The sequence below is a fragment of the Callionymus lyra genome, chromosome 3 (assembly GCF_982586985.1).
Source record: "Callionymus lyra chromosome 3, fCalLyr1.hap1.1, whole genome shotgun sequence".
Taxonomy (NCBI): domain Eukaryota; kingdom Metazoa; phylum Chordata; class Actinopteri; order Syngnathiformes; family Callionymidae; genus Callionymus; species Callionymus lyra.
This window is the reverse complement of record NC_141820.1, coordinates 32,427,930-32,454,684: the sequence shown is the minus strand read 5'-3', so window position 1 is coordinate 32,454,684 and position 26,755 is coordinate 32,427,930. Positions and strand designations below refer to the sequence as shown.

The following is a 26,755-nucleotide window of genomic DNA, read 5'->3' as shown; positions in this document are numbered from 1 at the left end:
AGATCTCAGCAGGTGGCGCCCTCAGTGAGGTTTAAATAAAATAGCTATTCAAAGCAATTTCTCATATCTTAATACGGTATGAATGGTTAAATTTACATTCTTTGAATGATCTACTTTTTATTCTTACCAAAAGTTATTTCCAGATTTAATTCAGAGTGTTTATCTCACAGTTTGAATGCTTTTATCTCCTTATTAGACTTTAAAATGTATGCATTATTTGTCTTCCACGCAACATCTTTGCCGTATTTTGCTTTAATTAAAACAAATGAATGCATTGTGCTTGTACGCACTCTGTTGCACCTGTCCTCAAATACACTTAGTCCATTGTCAAGGTAAAGATGGAGCTTTCCCCAGAAATAGCACAGTATGAAATGGTTTTCTTTTAATGAAAACTTCGAGGAATTATTTTAAAGTTTAGTGTTCCTTATTCATTTAAACGTGACGGTTGACAACTAGGATTTTTCGATCCACTCATCTACCATCCCCACCATAGTTCCCTCATGATTACTAACAAATGTCTCTCTTTTTCCACCAGGTCCTTTTTGCTGTTTTCGACTCAGTCCAGGGTTTCGTCATCATCACCGTTCACTGTGCCATGCGCCGAGAGGTCAGTACTGGCTTTGTTGGATCCTGAATCATGTCTGGCTGTTTTATGTCCCTACAATACAAGCTACTGCCTATCTTTAGCTCAGATCATTATCTTAGCATTAACCCTTGATTCTTTGAAGATACTGGTTTATTAAGATTTACAAAAGGAGCAAATGATGGAGACAGTTTTATTTCATTTGAGACGGAACTGAGAATATAAAATGAACTGTGATTAAGGTATTTTGAAATAACGATAAACCCAAAAATCTTCAAGAAACGAGAGCAATCTCTTTATTATTATTATTATTTTTTTTAAATACAAATATTTGAGACAGAGTCTATCAGTCTTGAAAAACTTATCCATGGTCTTTGGTTTGTCTTGGTCTTTATGGTCTAGGGTCTTTGTTTTGTCCTTCTTGCCTGGTTTTGGGCTGTAAAAGTGGTCTTGGGCGAGACTTTTCCATTTCTTTATGTTATAAAATTAATTTATAACGACACGGTGTAAATGCCGGTCACGTAACAATATGCCATATGAGACAAACCAATGTTGTTTGTCTTTAAAAACCCAACAAAAAAACTCCCACAGCATGGATTGTATGTTTTCTATAGAGATTGATGATGCATTCAAAGGCATGGGAAACATACAATTCAAGGACAAATACAAGTTTACTGAATGAAACTAAACCAAAGACAATGTTTTGTTTATCTTTTGTATTGTTTTTTTTTTACAAAATAAAAAATAAATATTTAAACAATACGTCAAAATCAACACTAGTTTACTTGTACTCAATCAGAAAAAAAAAAACTGTTTTAGTCTTGACTATTATGGTCGTTGTAGTGTCTTGGTCCCAGAAGCATTCTCAACAGCAAGGTCAAATAATCTGACAAACAACAACAAACAACAATCTGCACAATGACACGGACACAGAGTTTGTGTGAGACGGACAGCTCAGCACACCCACAATGCCCTGCACCTCCTTCTGTGACCGTCCTTACAATGATCGTTGTCAGTGCTAAATAAAGTACCTAGTATATAAATAAATAACCTCCATCTCACTAGAATGTTTACCAAGTGTGCACAATGCATATTAACTGTTTGCAAAAATCTTTTGGAATGCACAAATATATAGACACGTTTCGAGATGCAAATACTTGAGAAATATATTTTCAATTTCTCTCAATTTCTATTTTTCTAAATACACTTTTGAGTTTATTTGTCAGCATGAGCAGAGAGGTTTACATGTGTTTTAGTACACGCAAACCATGAGTAAATCTGAACCGTAATCTGAAAAAAAACGTATAAAGCGGATCAGTGGGAAGGATTAGTAGAGGAATTAAGTCCATTCTTGTATTTTTTGCTTTGTTTTTATACAGTGCAGTTTGATATAGGGCTATTGCTATCTTATCTTAGGATACTTTAAGTAGATTATTAAGATGTGTGCTATTGGACAATAAGTCTCTTACATGCTCACTCCGGAATCCACACACATTAGTGGCTGGCTTTTAAACTAGGTATGCATATTTCTTTCCCTGAAGACACATCGTCATTCTTTCTATACACACACTCACACACACACACGGTGTATGCAGATTGAAAATGCATACCTGCAATTAGTGGATTTACAGTGTCATCAGTATTAGAAAGCCATAAAGGTGTCTTCTCCAGGTGATGCATGTACACTCCACAGCTATTTCTGCGTCTCGGAGATCATTATGATATTGAATAAGCCGAGGAGTATAAATGAAAATTTAAACACTTTGAATACTTGGCAACGGTACATCAATTTCAGAGCAGCGTCAAAGATCAGGTTATCCTCTAATAATTTATTAGGATCTTCTGAAAACCTCAGCAAGTCTATGAAACAATAGATGTAAACGAGGAAAAAAATGGAGGAAAGCATCAATGCAGGAAGAAGTGCTTTTTTACTTCTATATCATTTGATTGCATCACAATAATTTGCAATATCAAAGTAGTATTGCTGTATTTCATTTGTACAGTGTATTACTTTCAAAATTAAAGTATTTCAGACTTAACGTTCAATATAACACATTTTTACAGCAAAGAAAATGTTTAAAAAAAGGTAACATTCATTCATTCTTCATTTTTCACTTGATCAAGTTTTGTCGAAATTATTTCTTAGAATGCAACAAATCAGTTAACTTCAGACAGTGTTCTATTGTTTGTCACATTTGTATGGAGCAGATGGTGGTTTGATTTTGTACTATGAAAAACACACGACTGTCCAATTAAATCACTTTGAAGATATTAGTGAACTGGCAACATAAAGCAATGGTTTGCCAGGTTGATTCTGGTTTTGTGAAGTCAGAGGAGTAATTTAATTGTGATCAGATTAAGCTAGCCAGTTTGATTTTTATTGAAACCCTTCATCACTTTTAAACTGAGGGTGCCACCTAGTGAACTAAAACAAACTAGACACTGCTTTCCAAAGCTTCTTCAGCCCATCCCTAGTTGATAGAAACGTAATAGTAGGGTAGATAAAGCTTGATCATGCAGCATTAATCAGATTTAAATGAGTTTTCTAATTCAAATTTCCAATAGAAGTCACTTGCACATGAACGCACCCAGTGAAACCGATCCTCAGCCTTACGCTGCTTTTACAAGAGCACTCTCGTTTCCACTCATCCTCATGGGATTTGACAGTGGAAACAGTGAGAAATGATGTTGCTTCTCAGCAAGTAACCAGGATATTCATAATATGCAGCCCGAAGAAGGAAGAAAGCCGGAGTGAGGTGTCAACAGTAATGCACTGGGATCTGTTTTGATTTGAGGTTGGGTTATGAGGTTTACTTCTTGACATTGTGCTGCTGGCTGGTTAATTGATGTTGTATCATGAGCGCTGATGTGGAACATTGTACTCTTACCCAGGACTTTTGACAGGATGTGAGCGATAATGTTTAACCAATCCCTGCCAATTATGCATGGCCTGGCGACATTTTCAGTTTCCTGAGTGTGCTGTTAGTAAACAATGTTATCCTCCAATATATGGACAGATTTTACAATCACATGAGCATCACTTAAAAAAAAAAAGAAAATCTGCTTTTTGTTGTATTAATGGTTGTATGTACAGTATACAGTATATGTATGTTGCCTCAAGTAAATGTGCGCTCATCATCCTAGTAATTCCTTGATAAAGTCTAAACATTATACCGTTTTTAGCTCAACTCTTGAATTATCTTATCAGAGTTCTTCTGCATATGTGTAACAACCTACAGAGTACATTTACCAACACATATTGTATGTAATCAACTGAACATTTTGGAACACAGATTCCACACTAAATTACTACATGGGAACTTAGAAACATAGAAGATGGAACAAATTATGAGGTACACTTTTTATACCAGGAAATGTGCTAGCTAGGGTTGTGACAATAGGGTTGCCTCGAGCTATGAGACTGTATAATTCTGACTTTTGGGGCAGGAGTCAACAGATGATGTATTCTATGTTCATCTTTGTATCCTTTTCTTTGTGTTGTTTTTTCTTTGATCTATGTTCTTTATACTTAGACTTTGTCATCCTTTGCACTTTGAACTGGAATACCAATTTCCCAAAGGAGATCTCCAAAGGAAATAATAAAGTTTATCTATCAATAATATACATTTACATGCATATTCATTTTAAATTGAGATGAACAATGAAACCAAGGACACATATTCAGTTAAATAAAGCCATACAATCATTTGATGATAATGTTTTTTTACTATGTAAGTAATTGTATTTGTAGTGAAAATGAACACAAAATAAATAACTAAAATATTGTAATAACACAATTTAAAATACAACAACAACAACCAAAACAACAATACAAATAACTCTGTCATCAAATTTTAAAATAAATACGATTTGTAACAGGAATATTCAAATCCATTTGCTTTAATCTGCATCTTTATTACATTAAAACATTTTTGAGTTGCATTAGCGAGCTAAAGGCTACTAGCCGCAGCTAAAGGATAATAACATATTTCTCATCCAGCAGAAAGTTAAACCCAGATGGCTCGGGCTACCGAAGTGTTCGAACAACAGATAAATACAAAACAACCAATATTCATGCTGGTCACAAGTCAGACTAACATCTGTTTAAAACAGTACGGTAAATGATAAACAGGAGCTTTAGTAACCTCTTGGAATTTGTCACGGTGCTGGTATGTCTGCCTGCTGCTGAATGCAAAATGTACTATCACTGTGGTGTTGGTAGTAAGTCAATTTATTATCAGTACACGTCTTTTGAATGTTAAGCGTCACTAAAAGTCAGTAAAACTAGGTCTATTTCGTCTCCTTTTATTGCAACCAATGACATTTGGTCAACACATAGTCAACATTATTTCTCTTATCTAGATCAAACATGAACATTTTAACACATATGGCATGTATTTATGTTTTAAAACGCTTTTAGCAGTAGATAAAATGCTATTGTTATCGGGGTGGGGATTGTAACGTTTAAAAAAAAAGATATGAACTTTTATCCAGATGTAAACGCCCAGTCCAGTGTTTATCACAACATAAATCAGAAGTTAACTTTGGTACTCTGGTAAAGAGCAAATACTACATTGTGAGCTCTTCGTTCAGGAAATGAGTGTTGTCCAAAAGTCTCAAGACCTCTTTCCAGACAGATGTGTCGTGTCATGCTGGTTGAATGATCTACCAAGCTCCGTCAGAACAGTCCCTGCCTGTCTTCAAGAAGCTCTTGTAGACCCAAATCTTAAGGGAATACCTCCTGTCCTGAACGTATCAGTACTTCCCTATTTTACTTGACACTCTGCCCCTTTTGGATTTTTGCAAAAGTAACAATTTATCTTGGAAACATTTAAATAAAATATAAAAGTATTTGAACGAGCAGAAGGATGGTTTTAACAATGAAATGCCCCCTGAATCATTTCATCTGCATAATTAAAAAAAAACAAAAAAACACTGTCATTTCTGACAGCAGCTTCTTCCCTCTTGCCATCAGACTGCTGAATGAAATATGCACTATTTAAAACATTATTTATTTGTTCTATTAATAATATATTGCACTATTTTTAACATATTAATATTTATATTTATATAATCACCCTATGCTGTTTTTTTTTTCAAAAGGTTGCCAAGCAACAACATTTCGTTGCCAGTTTTCACTGCTGTGTTCCTCTATGCAATGACAATAAAGAGAGTCTAAAGTCTAAAGTCTTGTACTTTGAGACAACAAGTGTTTCTAAATCCTTGGTTTGAGTTCCTTTTTCTGTGTGTATGAATACAGGTACAGGACGCCGTGCGCTGCCGGATGGGAGGATGCAAAGACGACAGTGAAAATTCACCAGACTCCTGCAAAAATGGCCAGGTGCAGATCATGGTGAATAACATCCCATTTCATTCCATACTGCAATTCATTGATCACAGAAGAGCAATTAATCCCATTTTATATGAAAACATCAACAGATGTAATACTGAAACTTTTTTCCTAATTCCCATAGAGTAATGCTAGTTATTTAAAGTCAGTGAATATATGTCAGTGTGTATATGACACACATGGTAAGTTATTTTTTAATATAATGGAGAGTAAAAGTATGCATCTATTGATCGGACTGTTTCTGTCACTGTAAGCTCATTGTAGCATAAGAAAGTCCAAAAAGAAACAAAAGAAGGCAGTGTGTGTCAGTGGCAAACACTGCAAGCATGGATGCTGTTAATGGAATTGTGTTTACTCATTCCATGGTTCAATGTGTCTTTTAATTTGACATTTTTATCTTGGATTTTCAATTAAACTTATCTGTTGATATCCGTTCTGTGAACTTAAAAGTTATTTGTTGAGACTTTCGCCCAGAGCTCATTTTGTGACAATTTGATATGAAAAAAAAAAAAAATCTAAGTAGAGAACCAAAACGTAAAGAACCAACTATGCAATATGATAGCATAAAATATCTGTGGTATACTAATCTATGTATCTATATTGTTTTTATATGTAATAAAAGAACCTTACCAGTAGCCTGTTAGTTAACGTTGCTCTGTTTTCCCCATTCTTTCACCATCAGAGGGGTCCAAATGTAAGCTACTGTGGGCAGCAGTGTGGCCCAATGCACTATGGCACGCCTCCATGTGTGCCCGGTTATCACCCTCAGTCGTTTCCGCCATGCCAGCAAGCCTGTTACTTCAGTCTGTCCCGCAACAACCCCGGCGGGCTCAACCACAGCCACTCCATCAACCATGCACACGAGCATAACTCCATCCTCAACAATACCCACAATCACGTCCTTAACCACAACCATGTCACCGGACAACCAGTATGTCACCACTAGAGTAGAACTGTTGTATTTTTTTAAGTAGATAAATAGGGTTGCAATATTGCAAAAAAAAATGTTGTGGGCTAGCGAAATCATTTCTGTCTATAAATGGGTTTTAATATTGGACAACTGACCTCATTAAAATTCCACAGCAGCTTCAGTAAAAATTCTTATTACGGGTTTAATTCAAAACTCTCCTTTCACACAATTTGTAATTATTTTTGTTATTGTGACAAGCTGAGATGGATAGAAACTCCAGGAAAAGGAGGAAGTAACAGAATTGTCATTGTGGATAAACACATCAATCACTGAACACATATACAGTATAATCTGTCACTTGTCATTTAGTTTTCTACTGACCAAATCTACTTTACGATTTTAAGAGACGAGTAACTAGATCCGATCCTTCAAGTAATTGTGCCTCAAAGAATCATGCCATTTTAGGATTTTGGTTTAAATGCTCGGTCCTGACATGGCTTTCAAAGCAGGAATGGGTTGATAAAGCTTCTTGAAGCAGTACCTAATTCTTCATCGGCCCAGCACTACTTAAAAATCGCCATAATTAAGATATTCGATTTTGCTTTCATTTATTTTCAGTGACCTAAATTAGTAAGAAAACGGATTATTTGTTATCATTTTATATATCATTTTATATGTTACTTGTTACTCCATTAGTCACTCCTTTCATAAATGAACGTCATGAACTGCAATTTAATCAAAATTCAACAAATAGGATGATAAATAGTGTTCCGGTTGTTCAGAAACTGTCGTTATTCACAGATTGAGACTTTGAACCAAAGTAAAAAAAAATAGAGTTTGCCTGAGAAATAGTTTGTTATTCTCACGACTTGTTTCATTCCCAACGCAACGTAACCCCGGAACATTGTTTTCTTCACGATGTTTGCTCACCTAGTTTTCCTTGATAACTCCGTATACTCGAGTCATGAGGGTGTAGCAGATAGATGTTTATGTTACGCTTGCATGGTTATAATGAAATCTAAATATATTGCTCTGTTGACATGGCGCGACGGTGAAAAAGCGTTGCTTCAAATGGCACAGCAAATTTGAATTTGGGTCCTATATGCAAATGTGTATATTTTATGAATACGAAGATGGCTTTTGATAAAAAGTCTCCCATTCTAGCTTGGATCATGTCACCATGGCAACTTTCTGTCGGATTATGACAGTATTGCTGTTCCTCTGGTTTCTAAGGTAAAAGAAATGTGCATTTTTAAATTATTCTTTCTCTCCCATACCTGCTCCTCCTTTCTCAGACTGATTTTGAGAAGGATGTCGACTTGGCATGTCAAACAGGTAAGTTACTTTCCTTTTTTTCTTCTAGCTGGATCAATTCTTTTGTACGCTTCCTCTAGAATATTTCCTTTTGAGATTATTCTATTCAACAAAATAGGTTTGACTACAAAGTCCATCAATTATTTGAGCCAGTTATTTTTTGCTTTTAAGCAAAATGTATATGATACCGCAGTCATCATGTTAGTGTACATTAATTTAACATTAACTCGTTGAATCAAAATAAGAGTCAACTTTGATCTGGAAATGTTTTTTTGGAAAATATTTGGCCAATTTGATGCAAGTACTTTTATTTTGCAAAAAAAGTTTTTAAGTCGAGATGGAATGTACTATCTTGACAAGGAATTCACTGAATATTCTGTCACCGGACATTTTTGTCTGAAAAAAGATGAAATTAGCAAAAGCCGCAGCAAGAGCATCTCCTCCAATGCAGCTTTTACAACAGTATTACTTTAATTGTAGTACTTAACTAAATAAAAGAGGTGGACAAGGATAACTGGTATTTTTCATTATTTTAATTCAAACAGGTTTCATTGAGATCTTTTTCAATCCTCAGCACGTAATAATTATTTGAAGATCATTAATTGAATGTTGGGAAAAAGATCCTGAGGTTAAACGAGAAACGAGGGAGCAAGAGGAGAACACAACATTGTTATACTTTCTTCAGCCACTCTGTCAGTAACATTATTAAAAGTACAGTCAAGTTTGATTTTGTAATCTGCATTTCTAAAAAATAATAATATTGATAATACATGCACACATATCTATCAAAATATATTTGTGTTTAAGAGCATTTTCTTATTAATTTTATTTTATATGCATTTCATTTTTTTTTTTTAAAGCAAATACTGTTTTTCGTTGACACGCCTTTTACTTCTGCCTCATTTTTCCCCCTGCACTGAGCACACAATAGCTTCTGTAGTTATACAGAATAATATATGTTTTGTTTAATTTATATTTCATGTACTGTAAGTTTTGAGATTGAAGAGAGAGAAGAGCATTTCCTATTGTTCTGGTCCCTTTTTCAAGACTAATTGCTCCCAAAACAAAATACTGTATTGACTTCATAGTTAGTGGATTTTTTTTTCATTATTGTTGATGTTGAATTCCCCTTAGATATAATATGAACCTTTAAGCTTTAATATTAAAGTGTAAAGAGTGTTTATCCCCAATAACACCTTTTAATACAGGAGTCACCACTGTGTCTGCAATTGCTATTTAGTGTCAATCATAATTCAGCTTTCCAATATTTTGTATAAAATATTGGTTAACCTTTTTTAGTGGTGCATGATAACAGTGTTTGTGTTGTTAAGTTAACCTGCTGAAAATAAATGTATGTGTGTGTTTTCTTTTATTAATGTTCTGTGTTCTATGTTTGGTGATATTAATGCACTATCCCCGCCCAACCTTGCAGAGAGAGGACATCCATGTAAGTTTGCTGCCCTATATAAAATCTGCTCGCATCTGAATCCGACTGTAGAATTGCAGCGAGATCTAAATTATAAACGTATATTAAAAATACAAAAAAAAAAGTTTCATTCATTTTGTCAAATCACTGCACAGATTGTCTCTTGCTGACATATTAAGAATTATTTTGTGTATAATCTCTTCTCTGAGGTTGACAAAAATGAGCTTACATTTCTCATGTTTTAGACAATCTTTTGCATATCTTTGTCAATTTAAAATGAATTAATGCATTAGCCCTGAGAGTTAGCTTAAAGGTAATGTTTTTGTTGAAATCAATGTATGGAGACATCGTAAAATACTAGCTATAAAATGAATTGACGTTTGCATGCAGGCATGATCGATGATTGACTGAATGGTTGCAGAATTATTTACAATAACTTCAGAGTTCATCAGTGTTCCTGCTTTGCTTAAACTGTTTTATTTTCTTTCACCACTTTCATAGTCATCTTCAAAGAGGTGAACACCTGTAATCCAGCAACCATCACAGGTACACTCTCCCGGATATCCCTGGACGACGAAGACGACCCGAAGTTGGCATCACATCAAGACGGAGGGGTCAATTTTACATCCCTCCCTGGGAATATTCCACCTTCCAACCTAATCGTACAGGTAACTAAGCTTTCGACTAACAATGGTTAAACTGACATGAATATACTAGCTGAAGCATTTCACTTAACATTTAAAAGGCTGTAACTTGCTTCATATTTGAACTCTAATTAAGCTTTCATTTAGTTGTAAACCTTTCTTGGAGTTGAACATGGAAATGGGCCTATTCATGCTATTGTAGCACTTATAATAAGGGAGTAATTTTCGGCCGTTTTAACAGTTGTGGAGGACAAAGACAGAAATGGAAAAATCAGGCTTAGTCCAGACACAGTGCATGCTGGTCATTTTGAGATCTCTGTAGCACCCATGATAGGGTAACCAAGCTTATTAAATTCATAATGATACAATACAGTGAAAAAAGAAAATCACAATCACAGCTTTTAGCAAGAAACATCTTAAGACATTTTTTTGTGCAGGCTTTTCCTGGATTTTCTGGAACTCCTTTGTTGTTCTCTATGTTATCTTGACCTTTTTAAGTATATATTTTAGAGCATTGTTTTGATTGTTTAAGCGTTTTGTGACCCTGGTCTGGAAAAGCGCTCTATAAATATAAATGACTTACTTACTTACTTACCTAAAGGGGATACTATTGCCCCACGTTGAAGCGTTGTTTGAATAATATTATAAAATATATTTTTAAAAACGGTTGTTGTTTCTTTTATACGCAAGGTTCCCCCTTGTGGAGGTCTTAACGAGTTGAGTGAGACGCCACTGAAGAAAGAGGTAAATGTGGACCAGCAGAGGCAGCAAGGTCAGCAGCGCAACACGGCTCCCATTTATCTGTGCACCGAAAGTGGCATGGGCTGGGCTCGACCGCCTGCTTCCTCCAACACGTCCCAGGATGGAAGTGCTGGAAGCGGAGGGAGTGGAGGTGGAGGAGGGGGTAGCGTAGGTGAAGGAGACTACATGGTGTTGCCTCGAAGGACGGTCAGTCTCAAGCCTTCTGTGTCCTCCCAAGGAGGAGGTCTGGGACTAGGGGGCGAGGAAAAACCCCTTAACATTGCAGTTGAAGACCCTCCCTTTCCGCCACCACCTTCACCCTTGACCCTTCATCCAGCTGAGAGCGAGGCCTATCCGGCGGATTTTGTGCCATCCAGTATGGGCGACATTAATATAAACATGAACCTCAACCGGTCCTACGGGACGATCAAAACACTGTCTCATGGCCACACCCACATAGGTGGCCATGTACACTCGCACGGAGGACACTTGCACTCACACGGGCATTCACTACAGCTGAAGCCCGGTCAAAGACCGTCGGTCAGACAGATTCTGACTGGAGGGCCAGGTGTCGAGAGGACCCGGACCTTGCCACGCAATCTGGGCAGCACCAATGCCAACACCAACCTCTCGGCTGGATCCCTGGAGGTGGGTAACAAGATAGTTTTACATCTGCTGGAGGAGCATGCTATGGATGCCCACTTATGAATGACAACTTAATGCCTCATTTGAGGTGATTCATGTTTTTGCCAGACACTTCAAGTGCTCTCATGAGCATGAATTCTAATTTAGTACTCAATTCCAAAAAAGGCACTTGATCAATAATGTCCCTTAAGACTAAATGAAACTCGATCTGAAATATAAAATATATTATTGGTTGAATAGTTTTGCTTATTTGGAATGCAGATAACTTTTAGTTTACACACTTTTGCGGAATGTGTCATAACAAGTGTGGAATTAGTAACATGTACTTCATATTGCAAGGGACATAAAGACAGGAACAGGAAATATGCTGATATATTTTTTAAATTTTAATATTTGGAGGGAAAGCTAGTTTATTCGTCTTAAATTGGAATTTGCTGGGAACGTGGTATTTCACTGCCAATAATCAACTCTCTATGGATTTCCAACTGAAATTGTGCCTAAGGCAGTTTTTGGCATAATATATTGCTTCGCATTACATTATATCTCTATTAACTGCCAAATATGTTGCCTCCTTCTACGAAGAGCAATACAATTCTTGTAGCAAAAATATAGCTATCAGCAAATGTTGTTTAGGAATACTGTATACACATTTTCACATGCATTCATTAACATAATTTTTATTTTATTTTTTATCTTAATCCAAACATTTTTGACACCCAAAAAAGTTTCGAAAACCATTATGGTTACATCACTAGCTGCTTCATTGCATCATGGGAAACCTCCAGAATTGTCTATAGGATTATGCGTAACTTTCTTATGAACCTCATCTGAACTAGTTCATCCCCGGCCAACGTTGCATTTTGAATTTGTGCAATTTGCCCATAGTCGCAATACAATTTCGTGCTAAATTCTTTCATAACAAAAATAGCACTGAAGGACATTGCGTGCCCCAAGTTGATATGAGTTGTCATGGAAACTGAAGTAGTAATTGTGTGAATCACGTGACTAACTGCTGTTTCTGCCAGTACATTGTCATAACTATTGAAGTAACAATGTACCTGGGTCTTTTCAGTGTTGTTGTGTTCTTCTCCAGTCAAGAAAATCATACTAAGGTTAATTTGGTGTGTCTGTACATGTGTATTCGTCTTTGTGTATTGAAAACTCAGACATCAATTGCATTCTTTCGGGCATTATCTCAACCAAATACTTGGGACAGTAAATCAATGGCCAATCATTTCTTGCACAGCAACCCAACAGAAAGATAATGAAATTAGATGGACATGTCTGGTGCTGTTCAGTTACTGGTTGGCATATTTTCGTTAGAGTAATGTTCCACGGGATCAAAGACAATCACTTGATGGAAAAAAAAATGACGCATTAATGGTAGGAGCTGCTGCGTCCAACCCACCGACAGTTTCTCTGGAAATAGCCAGAAGAATGGATACCGCTGGTCCTTTAATGATGGCATTTGAAAGCGCGAGTGCTGGAAAAGGGATTATTTCATTCCAAGTCTAGTTTATTCCACTTCACTAATCTCATTAGGTCGCAATAGACTGCCCAATTTGCTTATCCCCTTGACATTTTACTTTTTTGCAGCGTATGTATTGCACATTGCAGCTTGTCTTATTAGTTGAACAATGACAGTCTAATCAAGTGGGGGAAAATCTACATCTCATTGTATATCAAGGGCTGGACATTGACACTTTCTTTTTTTCCCCCCACCTCCTCCTCCAGAGGAAAAGAGTACGATACTCTGAGCTGGACTTTGAGGTAAGCATTGAGACTAAAACCCCTGTCATCAGCCTTGTCTCTGCTTTCTTGTGCTTCTGCCAGGACAAACATAACACAGAGCAGCAGAAAATACTTCCTAAATCCTAGTTCTGGTTGCAAAACCATGGGAAACGTCAAACTGAATCTGCTGCTTCTTCAAAAATCTGCTTGAACCTGCAATTAGCCCAAAATGTTACTCATAAAAAGGGTTATGCACAACTTGAACTCTTTCTTTGTATGCATGAAAGTTAAATGGTGGCCCCTGCTAAGGTCCTGGTTAAAGAAACAGCAAAGTGGGTCATAGTTTTAGAGTCAAAATGTCTGTGGCGGAGTATATCTGTTAACATATCGGTTCAGCGCTGTGTGGGCGTGCTGTAATCTGACATGTATGTTGTTACCTGGGTGTGCAGTGAATGTCCAGTCGCAAGCAAAATTATAACGTTTAATTTTCTGGAAGTTTACATCTGTTTAGCAGGATTTAACAAGAAAACTGGACATTCATTTTCCACCATGCACATATATTAATGTTTTTTTTTTTTTATAGTTTATGTCATTACTTACTAACATCATTATTGCTGACCACATTTTTTCGGAAAGAAGTACACTTGCTATCTTGAACATGTCACTGCCAGTTGTTACTTATCTTGGCAAATGCTACTACATGAAAAGATGGTTGTTGTCGCAGTCCTAACATTGTGAAACATGTTCTGTGGCTATGCTTAGACACAACGAACCACCATCTCAGAAATTAAAGCTCCCACTCTCAAATAACTGGAGCCAGTGTTGGCCAGTGAGTGAGTGGGTGTAAGTGCTGGCAACCTGTCCCTGTGCCATTTTCAACCCAGCAAGCTGCTTTGACAATTTATTTATCTATTTATTTTCTTGGCATCAAACGGTAGTGTCCATTAGCACAAAGAGACAAGAGTAGTCGCACTATGCAGTTAGCTAAGGGGGAGTGAGAGACCTACATTTAGCCTCAGCCAAGATAGACATGAATAGAAATAAAACGGAGGGAGATTTGGCAGATGTCAACAAGAGAGACAAAGGGTTCAATCGCAGGCCACTATGAGAACAAATATTCCCAGACAAACAATGGACTGTTGTGCGTTTAGATGGTGTTAGAAATCGAATGTATTTTCATATTGGTGTCAATTGTAGATATTTCAACTCCATTCTATAGACTGTTCTTGGTTATCCTCCATAATAGAGGATGGCTTCTTAGACATGGATAGGTGACAGAAATCTACTCATTTTCTACTCACCCTCGAGTCGAATAAAGGGTCGGGACTATTTTCAGAGTAATCTGTTTTTTTAGAGTTAAAGGTCAAAATGTAAGTTCACTTTAATAGAGTGACTGGAGATAAATTGTCTTCCTCTTAATATTTGTCAACAGTTACACACTAATAAACATCAAAATAACATTCTGCTCATCTGTAACAGCCATCTTGTGTTGAACCCTCAATGTTAGTAATAGTCTTGAATTTCTCAGAAGTTATCAGTCTCTCTGCTGATACTTAAGGTCTGTCCTCCTTCAAACACATTGCAAGTGTCGGTGTGCATGCACAAGACTCAGAACAATTACTCATGTCAACAAAGATGGACCTTACAGACGAGAAACATGGAGATAGAGATGAGGCCTCATTATACAGCAGCATCTGTGTAGCTGTATCATTACCTTCATTTTAAAAAGGCCACTAGATGGAACTGTGCATTATAAACGTCTCTAATCTAGTAACTCAATCAAAAACTGGCATCATTTTCAAACTGAGTGCCATCTAGTTGCCTTTCAAAATTAAGACACTGTATCATGATACAGTATCAACAGCTGGTGCCTCATCAACCCATGAATACATGGCGGTATTTAGATATTTTAAAGTGTGGTATTTTTGAGAAAGATAAAGACGATGACACCTTAGCTCTATTCGCTAAATTAGCATGGTCCTACATGTATGCATATAACTCTTAGAATCAACGGAATACTCTGAATCCCAATCCCTAGTCGAAACGAGGGTGAAGAGAAAATGTGAACTAACCCTTTAAACCTAGCCATTTCTAAGAAGCCTGGTATGAAGGATAACTAAGAACAGTGAAAGCCTATAAAATGTAGTTAAACTATCTAAAATTATATATGACACTTTAAGGTTCCTAGCTATCAGGCACTTGGTGGAAGACAACCACATATGAAGCCGAATTTACAAATGTTAAATGGGAAACATTTTATTTCCCTCACATTCTTCATTCTATTATTCTTTTTTTTTTGCTCTACCTCCATCATATACCAGATATTAAAAGTCTATTGTGATCCAGAAACCACCCAATGACGGCATCTATTAGCTGCATCGTGAAAAGACTATATTTTTGAGACTTAAGACGATAAGCTCTGAGGGTTGAAACCTTTCCTGAATCTAGAGGTTGGCTCTGTAGCATCCTAATCTTTAATGTGAACTGATGAACGTGCTCAGAATTGTCTTCAGGGTCTTGTCCCTATGCTCTTAATTAACCTTGAATACACCATAATTCGGTCAAAAAAAGAGACAAGAGGTCATGCAAATTATGCACAGCTATGGATAAATGGTTGAAAAAGGGAGCAACACTTTATTCATCTTTATACAACATGATAGGAAGTATTCCCTCCAAAAGATTCAGTTTGCCTTGCTAATCCCCTTTTATAGCATCACAACATACCCCTTGCTTCTTCCCTACTCTTCTCCTGCTGGCTGGTTTTATTCATTTTCTTTTTAAATTCAGATTCCTTTCAGTTGCCTATTATTTTTTTCTGTTCGGTTCAATATCGGTGTACCTTCCTTTCTCCCCTTCCAGAAAGTGATGCACACTCGCAAAAGACATTCTGAGCTATACCATGAGCTCAACCACTCGTCCAAGTTCCACACCATAGACAGGTATAGCAGGGACCCAGCCATTTCCTCATACAAGGTAAGACCAATCCCCCCCTCCCCCAAAGTATGGGTGGCAATGCAAGTCACTTTTCACTTTATCCAAAACAAAGCCCTACGACTCACTAATGCACGGAAATAATTATAGTGCTGATGAAGCTTCATGAATCAGTGTCTTTATGTTTAGAGCTCAGTTAAAAATGATGTGAGCTTTTACAATTATATATTTCTAAAGCTAATGATTATAGAGCAGACAAAGTTGGCTCTGAAAATAAGGATAGTGCTTCATGAAGCTTCGGTAGCTCATCAATAATAATAATAATAATAATAATAATAAGAGGTGTCTTGAAAGGAAAACATTAATTTTCTTGAAGGTTGGAAAATGGAACTTGGCATTACTTTTTCCCTTTACAGGACTATAAATGACATGTATTTCAGGTAATTTCAACTGTTGTTTTATTTTAACGGTCACTCCTTGACCTTAATAACTGAAAGAAATGGTTTATTCAAAAACGTCAAGCAACCTTTAAAAAGTGTAAACTTAAGTCCACAAATTAAATAACTGTGTACATCAGGAAACTAAACCTAAGCACAACTGGAGTGCATCTGCCTTTTCCAAGTTTTTCTGCTTGGTCTACATTTTTTGCAGATGGTGTACGGTTTGACATTAAAAGCATATGTGTGTTGGGATGTGATGAACATAAGACTGTGTATCGAAGGAGCGTGTAGGTGAGCACCTGAGCAGTCAGGACACAGAGGGACCTTTGAATCATTAATATACCATTAGCAATGGACAAAGGAGTCCTTGCTTGCTCCGCTTTGACCTTCAGAAGGCCAATTTCATTAGGATTTAGACATGAATTCACATACACACTCGCACACAGGGATCCAAAACGTCAGTGGCATATTCACAATGACGCACTTGCAGAAAAGCTTCAAGGAATTTTCGATTGCACCCTGCTGAAGTACAGTTCATGAAAAACAAATCTAATTTTATTAATGGTTGATAACCAGTGGAAAGTATATTAATATTATTCAATAACGCTTCATGAAGCGTCATCGCCCATCAGTACGAATCCTAAAATACACTGTTTATTTATGAATTTATAAGAAAAGTTTTACCATTATTAACTTTTTTTTTTTTTTTTTAGAATTGTTGATAATAACAAGTTTATATGTAATATTTAATTTAAAATTATTATAGCTGATGATGGGCTGGTAAAGATTAATAAAGCAGTGCTTTTTGTTTTTTTTTTAGTGCCTAATGGGTAGCGCCCTCAGTTTTAAAATTCTCTGAAGGTTTAACAGACAGTAACAAACAGGGTCATCTAATTGCACCCTGAAAACGTACTAAAATTCATGTGTTTATGTTCAAAAGCATATCCCCTTATCTTCGTTAGGGGGTTCCCGTCTACTTAGAGTATCATTGAAAGTTGTTGTTTTTTTCACTCACTAAATGTAAAATTAGCCGGAAAACTGTCTGAGATAGGTTATACTGGCATTCTCACTAATTGATTATCAATAGTCATTTTTAATAACCACTTTAAAAAATAGGGTTACTGAAACCCATTTACATCTACATAAAAAAATATAATTACATTTTGCAAATATAATTAAATACTTCATCATCTCTATTTCTTTCACTCTCATGTTTTGCTCTACATCTTAATTAAGGTGTTTAAAAGCAATGTCCTACTTCACTTTTTATATGAAAAATTTAAAAAAAAGCCAGCCATATTTAAAGGCTTTAGTCGTACATGAGAAGTCGATGGCTCTTAGCATTTACTCCTGCATACTAATTGCCTCAAAGGGCACACAGGTGTTCTTTAAGATTATGCCCAATGCAAAAGCAATGAAAAGCCACTGCAAATAGGCAGCTTTTAAAGCAATTAAGGCAAATTGGAATTCGTATTTCCTCTGGGTTGCTGCTGCCATAGAAGTCATGGAATGAAAAGGTTGCATCGGCAAAGCTTACTGATCCAACATCATTACGTTTAAACTAAGTAGGCAGTTAAAGTCATAACCGTGAATAATAACATGGATAATGCTATCAGTGTCAGGCCTTTGACAGCACCCAGCTTGAATTTAGCTTAGCTCTTGTCAACATCTCACTTTGAGAGTCACCCCCAGACACAGACATGCTGACTATACACTTATTATGGAAATGAGAAGAGTGCGCGATTGTGTGCCCATGTGTGTGCTTACAAAAGATAACCTGTTGCTTCGAGTTTTTTTGTGTGTAAGTGTAAATCTTTGTCTCATAACTTTCATCAGAATGTGTTAACACCTTTTACAACACCACAACAAATATAGTGGAATAAGGGGTAAACAAATGACATTATGTTATTCAATAAAACTCCTTACTTGTATGCACATGTTTATTACAAGAGTATTAGGCAATTATAACACTTATAAAATCTAAATACTTAATTGTTGGGGTTTTAAAATCATTATTTTGTATTTGGTTCTTTTTTGTTTTGTTTCCATAAAGGTTTTACTAAATTCATTAAACATAGTGTTAACCTTCATAAGCTCAACGCCTGTAACTCTAACCGATGAGGCCTGTGTTGGTCCACGACAGATCCCCCCTCCCCCACCACCGAGGCAAAACACAGAGCCTTCGCTAGTGCGCAGATCATCACTGGTTTACAAAGAAAGTCAACGTAAGATATCGTGAATAAACCCGCAAAAACCCTTTTCTTTGGCTGTAGAGTACCTGTCAAGTGAGTGTAAAGTAGGTCCTTGAGGTAACCACTTCATAGTCTTGTTCACCTCTCTGTTTGGAACTGTGCTGCTTGTTGAATTTGAAATGCAACCATTAGTATTTTATTGCTAAACCTTTCCTTAGGATGATAATTGTGTGCATTGCACTTCAATTTCGGGTTGAAGTTTTTTCGTTTTTTTTTGGTCTTCATCTTGTGTTTTGTTTCAACGGTCCATTCCAAGAAAACGACTTAACAATTGGAATTCCTTCCAGGTGAAGACTTTTGCGTGAACACCAAATTCTGGCCGCACAGTTTCAAACGTCAAAGATGTGTCCTCATAGCAGCCCGCCTATTAAATCTGTCAATTCTGTTTTTTTGTGGTGAAGTGACTGTTTCTGATAAGTCCAAACACTAGAACCTGCTTGTGAAGTGGTGGTGAATCACGCTGTTTGTGTCCGAACATTCAAACATTGAGCATTCAAACATTGAATGTTGGAACACAACAATAACCAGTGTAAACTCATCCTGACATTTGTGTCATTTGTATATGTGTCAAAGACATTACTTTAAACCAAAACTAAATGCAAAACATAACTCTGTTACCATCCAACTTCTTTTTGTTTTAACAAATGAAACCTCAAGATGGATAAGTTTTCAATTAAACACCCTAAACATATTCATAAACAGATTCATAATGCCCTCATAAACTGTCATAATCAGGTCATAAACTAGCTCATTGTCAACTAACAGGCACACACACTTCATTTCCTGTGTGTGTGATGATGAAAGACGTTGAAATATCCTACTCTTGGGGTTTTAGGATTGATACATCCTCTACAAAGGTAGAATACTCTATGTACTGTGTTGACATAAACTGAGTTGATACCGGATAATGTCATGTTTAGTTTAGTCAATTCTGTGACTTCCTTTTAACTTTTTTAACTTATGTTTTTGTAGCACTCTCATCACTGACCCCATCGATTTATACCTCGTATCTTTATAGATTGATAGACGGTTGGATAAGTATATATATTTTATATATTTTGTTTCCTTTAATAAAGGATTTAAGGTTGTTTTTTTCCTTGAAAAACATGATGTATTCCCACCGTTCTGGATGTATACAGGGTTTAAGAAGAAGAAATATGTATAGAGGGGTCAGGACTATGGTAGAAGAGATGAGGGTATGTAACTGGATCTTACGAAATATTGGGTTTTTAGTTAGGAATGAGGTGGATTTGCAATGAGGTATGTTTTTGTAGAACTGCAAGCCCATGCTTTTCTGTTGGCAATGAGTATATCCACCAGCTTTTGCAGACAGTCATAAAGAATATTATTGCACTCAAGTTGACGTGGGCATCACTTAAAATCTGCTTGACAAAACAAGCAGCACAGATTGGACAAATTGACAAAGAAGACTGAAACATTCTGCGAGGCATACAATGTGGAAATTAAATGCTGAGCCCACTAAGTTGCTGTTTACACGTCTGGGGCAAACATTCATTGCTGGAATTGATGGTTCTTTTCTGGTTTGGTTAAGCTAATGAATACATCTCGTGAAAAAAAAAAAAAGAAATTAACTGAACGACAAGAACCAATTTCTGTCCAATTGTTGAATGCTAAGAAACCTCCTGGTCTTATAGTCAATTCACTGTTAAGCTTAAGGGCCTCAATTTCACATGCCAGCAATAAAGCAGCCCCCCTCCCATCTTATTACCCTGAATATCTGATTCAAATCTTTATTTTGTTCTCATGGCTTGACATTTTCTCTCTTGCCTTATTTTACAATTTGCTCGTCTAAACTCAACCCTTGTGCCGCATTAATTGAAGAATGAATTCCTCTTATTAGCTTGTTTTTAATTATTTCTTTGCGTCTTTTATTCCGAACACATCCACCGACAGTTTTCATCCCGTTGCACAAACTGCCCATGAAAACGAAAGCCTGGCGGAGTGTAGCTTGAACACATTGGGTCTATCAGTGGCACCTAATGAGGGGACGGTTAGCCCAAGCGGAACAAGCCCAACACTGGCTTTACGCACCAAGAGGCGCTCTGCTAATTTAGTTCATTTAGTGTCCTTGGGCCAATTAAATGGAGGTGAACAGAGCCAAACCACTTGCAGGGACTGTTTTCCATGGCCTTAAATTGTACTGCTTTATCCATGCTGAGGCATAAAATGAACCAACCTTGTGTGTCTGATTGCTCGTCCATATGCAGTGTGTTGTGCTAATTGAATTTAGCTGCCACATATTGAGCTTCTTTGAAGGAGAATTTTTGTTGTGACACATTTTACGACCCAGTCAAAAGGAGAAATGTGATGTATGTCCTGTAAGATTTTGCATCATTTGTATAATTAAGCCACAAACTACTGCCATTTTCTGGTATCAACTCAATTTCATTTTTCTTTCATGGTCATCCATTTTTTTTTTGTTGTGTCTGTTGCCATTCTGTTTATTTAACATGCTCAACTATTAATTGATTTCTATTCTACTTTCATTGCATGTGTTTTTTTTTCCTCTGTGTTGCACGTTTGTTGTCGTCCTAGTTTGAAAGTAGCCAGACATTCAACCGGGTCATGGGCTTCCAAGTCGATGCAGGTAAAGTTTAACCCACTTACCTATTATCTCTGTCTTCTCCACACCGTGTCCTGATGGTAGTCCAACCACATATTACACCTACACCTATTTATAAGCTATCTGAAAATGAGGACGAGTCTGCCTTGTCTGAGAAAACTGTGACAGAATTTTTTATGAGATTGTGCAGTCTTATGCTCAGTGTTTGACTAACCAGGTTCTCTCCCACATCCCTATTTACGGCTTAATTTCTGTTTGTTAAAGGAGGTCTTGTTGTTTTGTTTTTTTTTAAATAATCTTCTGCTGTTCTGTTCTTTTTTGCATTTCAAATGTCAGCATTTATTCATGTATCGACCTTCAGATAAAAACTGCAAAAATAAAATAGCAAGTGTATGAAAATATACCTCACCATAATGTTAAATCCTTCTTTGCCGCCCAGTAACGAATGCCTTAGAGACTGGTACTGGGCCCTAGCCCAGGTCGGGTCTGGATGATAAATAAAACATACCTTAAGCAGCAAAATCGACATGGGAGGTTTTGCAGCAAATGCATCGATATCACGTCTCACAATAACACAGAATCAACCAAAGTGCAACAAGATGGTCCAATATAGAGTTCTGTTACTCATTTCAATAGTTTTCTTTTAGTAAACCTGACATAAACAAGAATCGCAATGCTACTTTAGAGAAATCAGATCTATTTTTACAAATAATACAATTTAAGGTCTTAAAAAAAACCATCAGACTCATTCTCAAATGCTTCACAGACCAGTGCCGGGCCCGGAAGTTAAGGGACAACTTGTATACAGAAACCTAAACCAACCACTGTCGATCACCAACAGAATGTGTGGTTCAAAAGCTATAAATGTACCAGGCTTCCATTTATCTTGTCGCCTCTTTTTGTCTTCAACCCTCGATTCCATTAACACAGTGGGAAAGGCGAAAGAGTGTTACAGCTGGCAGAGGTGAAAAAGAACCGATTAAGTGTAAGTAGAGCGGTTTCTGGCAGCAAGAGGTAGGGTGACAAAGAGAGGGGTGAGATGTGATGTGCAAGAATAGTTGCAAGACAATCACGGAAGATGAGTGTCCCACGTTTCAAGTTGAGCTTAAGAGTAACACCACCTACTCCTTTCGCATTCCAAAATGTGTCTTCCCCGGCATTTAGCATGCAAATTGTCTTCAGCATTATGCCTTTTGTATTCATTTTACCGACTGTCAGGCTGTGATGGAGGGAAAATGATAATCAGGCAGATATTGCCCTCCAGAGCTTTTGCAGACCTCATCATACAGTCAGGGGGTAAACGGAGTGCTGCAAGAATCCAAATTACCAAGTTGTGTATCAATGCGTGTGTTTCCCTGATGAAGAGATTCACGGGGAGAGTGGAAGAAAAGTACTTAAAGTGAGTGTACATCATTACAACTGGGTTAAATAAAGGAAAGACATCCAAATATATCAGAACTGATATTTTGGGATTGAACGAAAACAAGCGATTGAGCAGTTTGCAAACAAAGAATATGAAATTCAAACAGGAAAGCATATCAAATAATATCCATGACAAATTATGGAATTATTTTTTCATTGATTATTAATCATTGACCAATATTATTGCTGATTATCTCACAAATGTATATACTTCTTGTAATCCTTATACTGGAATTTTATTATAGCTTTTTAAATTTAATTCCCTTTTATGAATGTGTTTTCCCGATGAAGATGTTTAAAAAAACATTCTTCTCACAACAAATCATTCATATATTAGCATCAGGTTTTTAGAAGTCGCCATCGAAGCGTCATTCCTTTTAAGCCAATCTGTCCATCAAAAAAGCAATGAGCTTTTGAAAAGGACAATGATCTTGTTTTTCAGCTGCAGATTTATAACCTTCCCCTGAGTTCTTGCAGTCATTGTCAATTTCCTCTCATAACCCCATTATACTCAACACGTCATGCTTCTCTATATAGTTTAGCTGTTGAGGTCGACGGATGAAGGATGGAGCGGTCCAATATTAAATCTAGGATTGGCTGTCAGCCATTTTTTTTTCTCAAATCACTAGCTACCTGTCTTTTGTACTTTTGTACACACAGCAGAGTATTTAAAGTGCTGTGTTTAAACAAGTTTACTTGATGCATAGTTACTTAGCATGCTTACACTTTCATTGGTAGTAACTTAGACAAAACAAATGTAAGGGCTAGAGACAGCCAGCGAAGTTAATGGATGCAGTGAGGGAGGACTCAAGGAAATGGAGAGAAATATCTTCAATGAGTCGAGAATTTGTATTAGCCTCAACAAGACCATTAAGAAACCCAGGCAAACCATGGTTCTATTTTAAATAAGGATCTTGAAATCTTCCAAATGTTCCATACTATATTTAATAATGATCTTGTGACCTGTTTTAGAAGGCACACAGGTTTATCCAAAAGACCCCATTGAGAAATCATTTTCGTTGTTTCTAAATGTGCCTACACAGATGGTTCACTAAAATGGTCATTGATCTTACAGCCTTTATTCCCCTCACTGCCAATTTATTTTAAGCTCTGTAATGAATGTTTTTAATGAGGTCCGAAGTTTGAATGTATTAAAAAAAAAAGAACTTATCTTCATTATCAAATAATGCATAGAAGATGCAAATAATGCAGCAATACCAATCCTGACCTGTGATTAACATTGTGATGTATGTGACTTTATTTATCAACTCTTTGATTCAACCAAATGACCAATGTTACAGCATTTACAATCAACAAGAACAGTGTTTTAAAGGGGCAGGACACTAAACTAAAGCAATACTTTGAACGTCAAACTATTGGAGGATGAATGCAAACCACTACAGATTGTTTCACCCGCCATTGTGAGAATAGGGTCAGGTTGGGGTTGGATAGATTATTCCAGAGCTGTTAGGCATATACCAAAACAGCCTGTACATCCACTATGGAATATTCAGCACAATATGTCGTACAATAGGAACTTAGTAGACGCAAGTCTTTGTACCGACGAGAAAAGGGATTAATTGTTAACCCAAATACAAACAAGAAGACAAAGTGTTAAAAGAAGGGAAAGAAGCAAACATACATTTTAAGCAGATAGAAATCAGAACATGGGCAACAACATAGTTATTACACAAGCAAGCAGTAGTAAAGAAAGCAATTGAAGATGAAAAACAAAGTTTACTGATGATCAGAATCATACACCAAATACATTTTTAAAATAGCTCCAAGTAACAAGTAGAGAATACAAGAATAATCAGAGAACAGTAGGTAGGCCGAGCTACGAAGGTTAGCCCATCTGATACCACGGATTGGAACCAGGAACGTTATACAGCCAGAGGCTGGTGTTGATTGCAGGTTTCCATGTCTTATTTTGCCAAAATAATATGTTTTGTGCATTCCCGATGATGTGTGGGACTGCTACACTATGGGCCAGTATGCAAAAAGGCGACAATAAATCAGTCTCTTAACACATTCATCTGATAAAAATGCCTCACGAAACAATGTCTCTTGTCTCTTATCTATCAGGAAAAATCAAACCGAGAAGATCCAAGCTCCTGGGACAGCTTCAAGACCATGACCCCTGAGCTATCTATCGTGCCTGGGGAGCAAAAAGATCGTTTGGAGCTGCACAATAAGAACTGGGACTCCTTCTCCGCTAACACTCCTGACTCATCTGAAGGAGATTTTCAGACTGAAGTTTAAAGACACACATTGGTGCACCATCACAGGAAATACACACATGCACCCCATGCCAAGTACTTCTGGAGACACGCAAAAGTACATGAGTGCAATTGCACTCACTTGCAAAGCTCTTTCACAAAATGCTCCCTTTTATCTGCAATCTTGGATCTCAAACTGTAATTGTTTACTATTGTCATGGACGGACAAGGAGAGAGGACTGCTCTATATTTTCGCAAAGACTATTGGAAAAAAAAAAGAAAAAAGAACAGAGACGACACAAAGATGCATTTAAGAAACTAAGAAAGCCTATTTCTGAGTTTTGTTTTCATTTGAAATGGGTAAGAAAAAAAAATCTAATGTTTTTGGGGAGAGGGGTTTAAACAATGTTTCTGCACTGTTTAATTTCTTTTTATAGCAACATCTTACTGAGGTTTTCTCACAATGTCTGCCCCTTGTAACCCCGCTCTGACTTCTCTTGGGTTCGATTTCAGTCTATATTTTATCCTTTGCTTGTCTCTTTCTCGTCTTTGGATGGATGTGTGGTGGGAAACATGAACAGAGTATATTTCACCAATATGTGCCATCATCAGGATTTCCAGAATACAGCTCAACTGTCTTACATCTTCTGTGTCGACACTGTACTTCACCATTTTATGTATTTTCTAAGGCTAAGTTTAATGTGTCCTCTGTTCTGATTCAAGGTTTCTAATGAAATGGGTGAAAAGAAATGAAAAACCACCTGGCCCGTGTCATGTGGTATAAATGTATAAGGAATCAAATTATTTTCTGATGCTTTTTGCTTGTGCTGCCTGTTTTACTTATTTTTATTTAATTTAATTTTACTATTTCCTATGAAAATTAACCCATGTGGGGAAATGATGATTTAGGGGACATCTGACATCAGAGGTAAAGTCTGTCACATATATTTTCCACCTCTCTCAAAAGGGGAGATTGTCACAAAAAAAACTCTGCTTCTCCCCCCTTTCTCTGTTTGGATATTAAAGCCTTTTTAAAAACATTTTTCATTAATATCTATTTCAGTGTGAGAAATTGTGTCAGTCAAATGGAGCAAATGTTTCAAACACTCTTGTTCTATGGTGAGCCATAGTTGTCATTCTCTTCAGAGCTCCAGTGAATTTTAGATAAACTATGCAAAGGCACAATTCATTAGATCCTGTCTACACCCAGTAACGCAGTATATCCTTCATTCACGGCGTCTCTTTGTACTACTGCTGACTTCTTAGTAAAGATTTTGTGACGATACCACTATTTTTATTAGCACAGAGATATCTGCCTTTGACTTAACTTGTTTTTTTCACAGACAAATAGGGCAAACTCTTCGTCTTTTCTCAAGAAGCTTCACGATGTCTTCAGAAATGCCTTTGACGTCACAGGTTTGTCAGAGTTTATGTTTGGGATTTCTTTGGACTTCTTATTTACAGAGTTGCATAAGCCCTATTTGACAACTGCTAGAATATATATATCATGGCAATAACCAAGAAGCAACAGCCCATCATTACTTTAAGAAATGGGGGTCAGGT

At 36.8% G+C, this 26,755-nt stretch overlaps 1 protein-coding gene across 1 annotated transcript in view; it reads left to right on the top strand.

The window, feature by feature from the left end:
* Positions 1 to 25,355, top strand: part of adgrb2 (adhesion G protein-coupled receptor B2) — a 194,837-nt gene extending 169,482 nt beyond the window's left edge. The window contains exons 26-35 of the mRNA XM_087787570.1: positions 536 to 607; positions 5,844 to 5,936; positions 6,616 to 6,864; positions 8,139 to 8,178; positions 9,590 to 9,604; positions 10,085 to 10,251; positions 10,918 to 11,616; positions 13,348 to 13,383; positions 16,204 to 16,317; positions 25,059 to 25,355. Of these exons, the coding sequence (XP_087643696.1) occupies positions 536 to 607; positions 5,844 to 5,936; positions 6,616 to 6,864; positions 8,139 to 8,178; positions 9,590 to 9,604; positions 10,085 to 10,251; positions 10,918 to 11,616; positions 13,348 to 13,383; positions 16,204 to 16,317; positions 25,059 to 25,235 (1,662 nt within the window). The 3' untranslated portion in view covers positions 25,236 to 25,355. The remainder of the gene's footprint in view (positions 1 to 535; positions 608 to 5,843; positions 5,937 to 6,615; positions 6,865 to 8,138; positions 8,179 to 9,589; positions 9,605 to 10,084; positions 10,252 to 10,917; positions 11,617 to 13,347; positions 13,384 to 16,203; positions 16,318 to 25,058) is intronic.
* Positions 25,356 to 26,755: the final 1,400 nt, after the last annotated feature.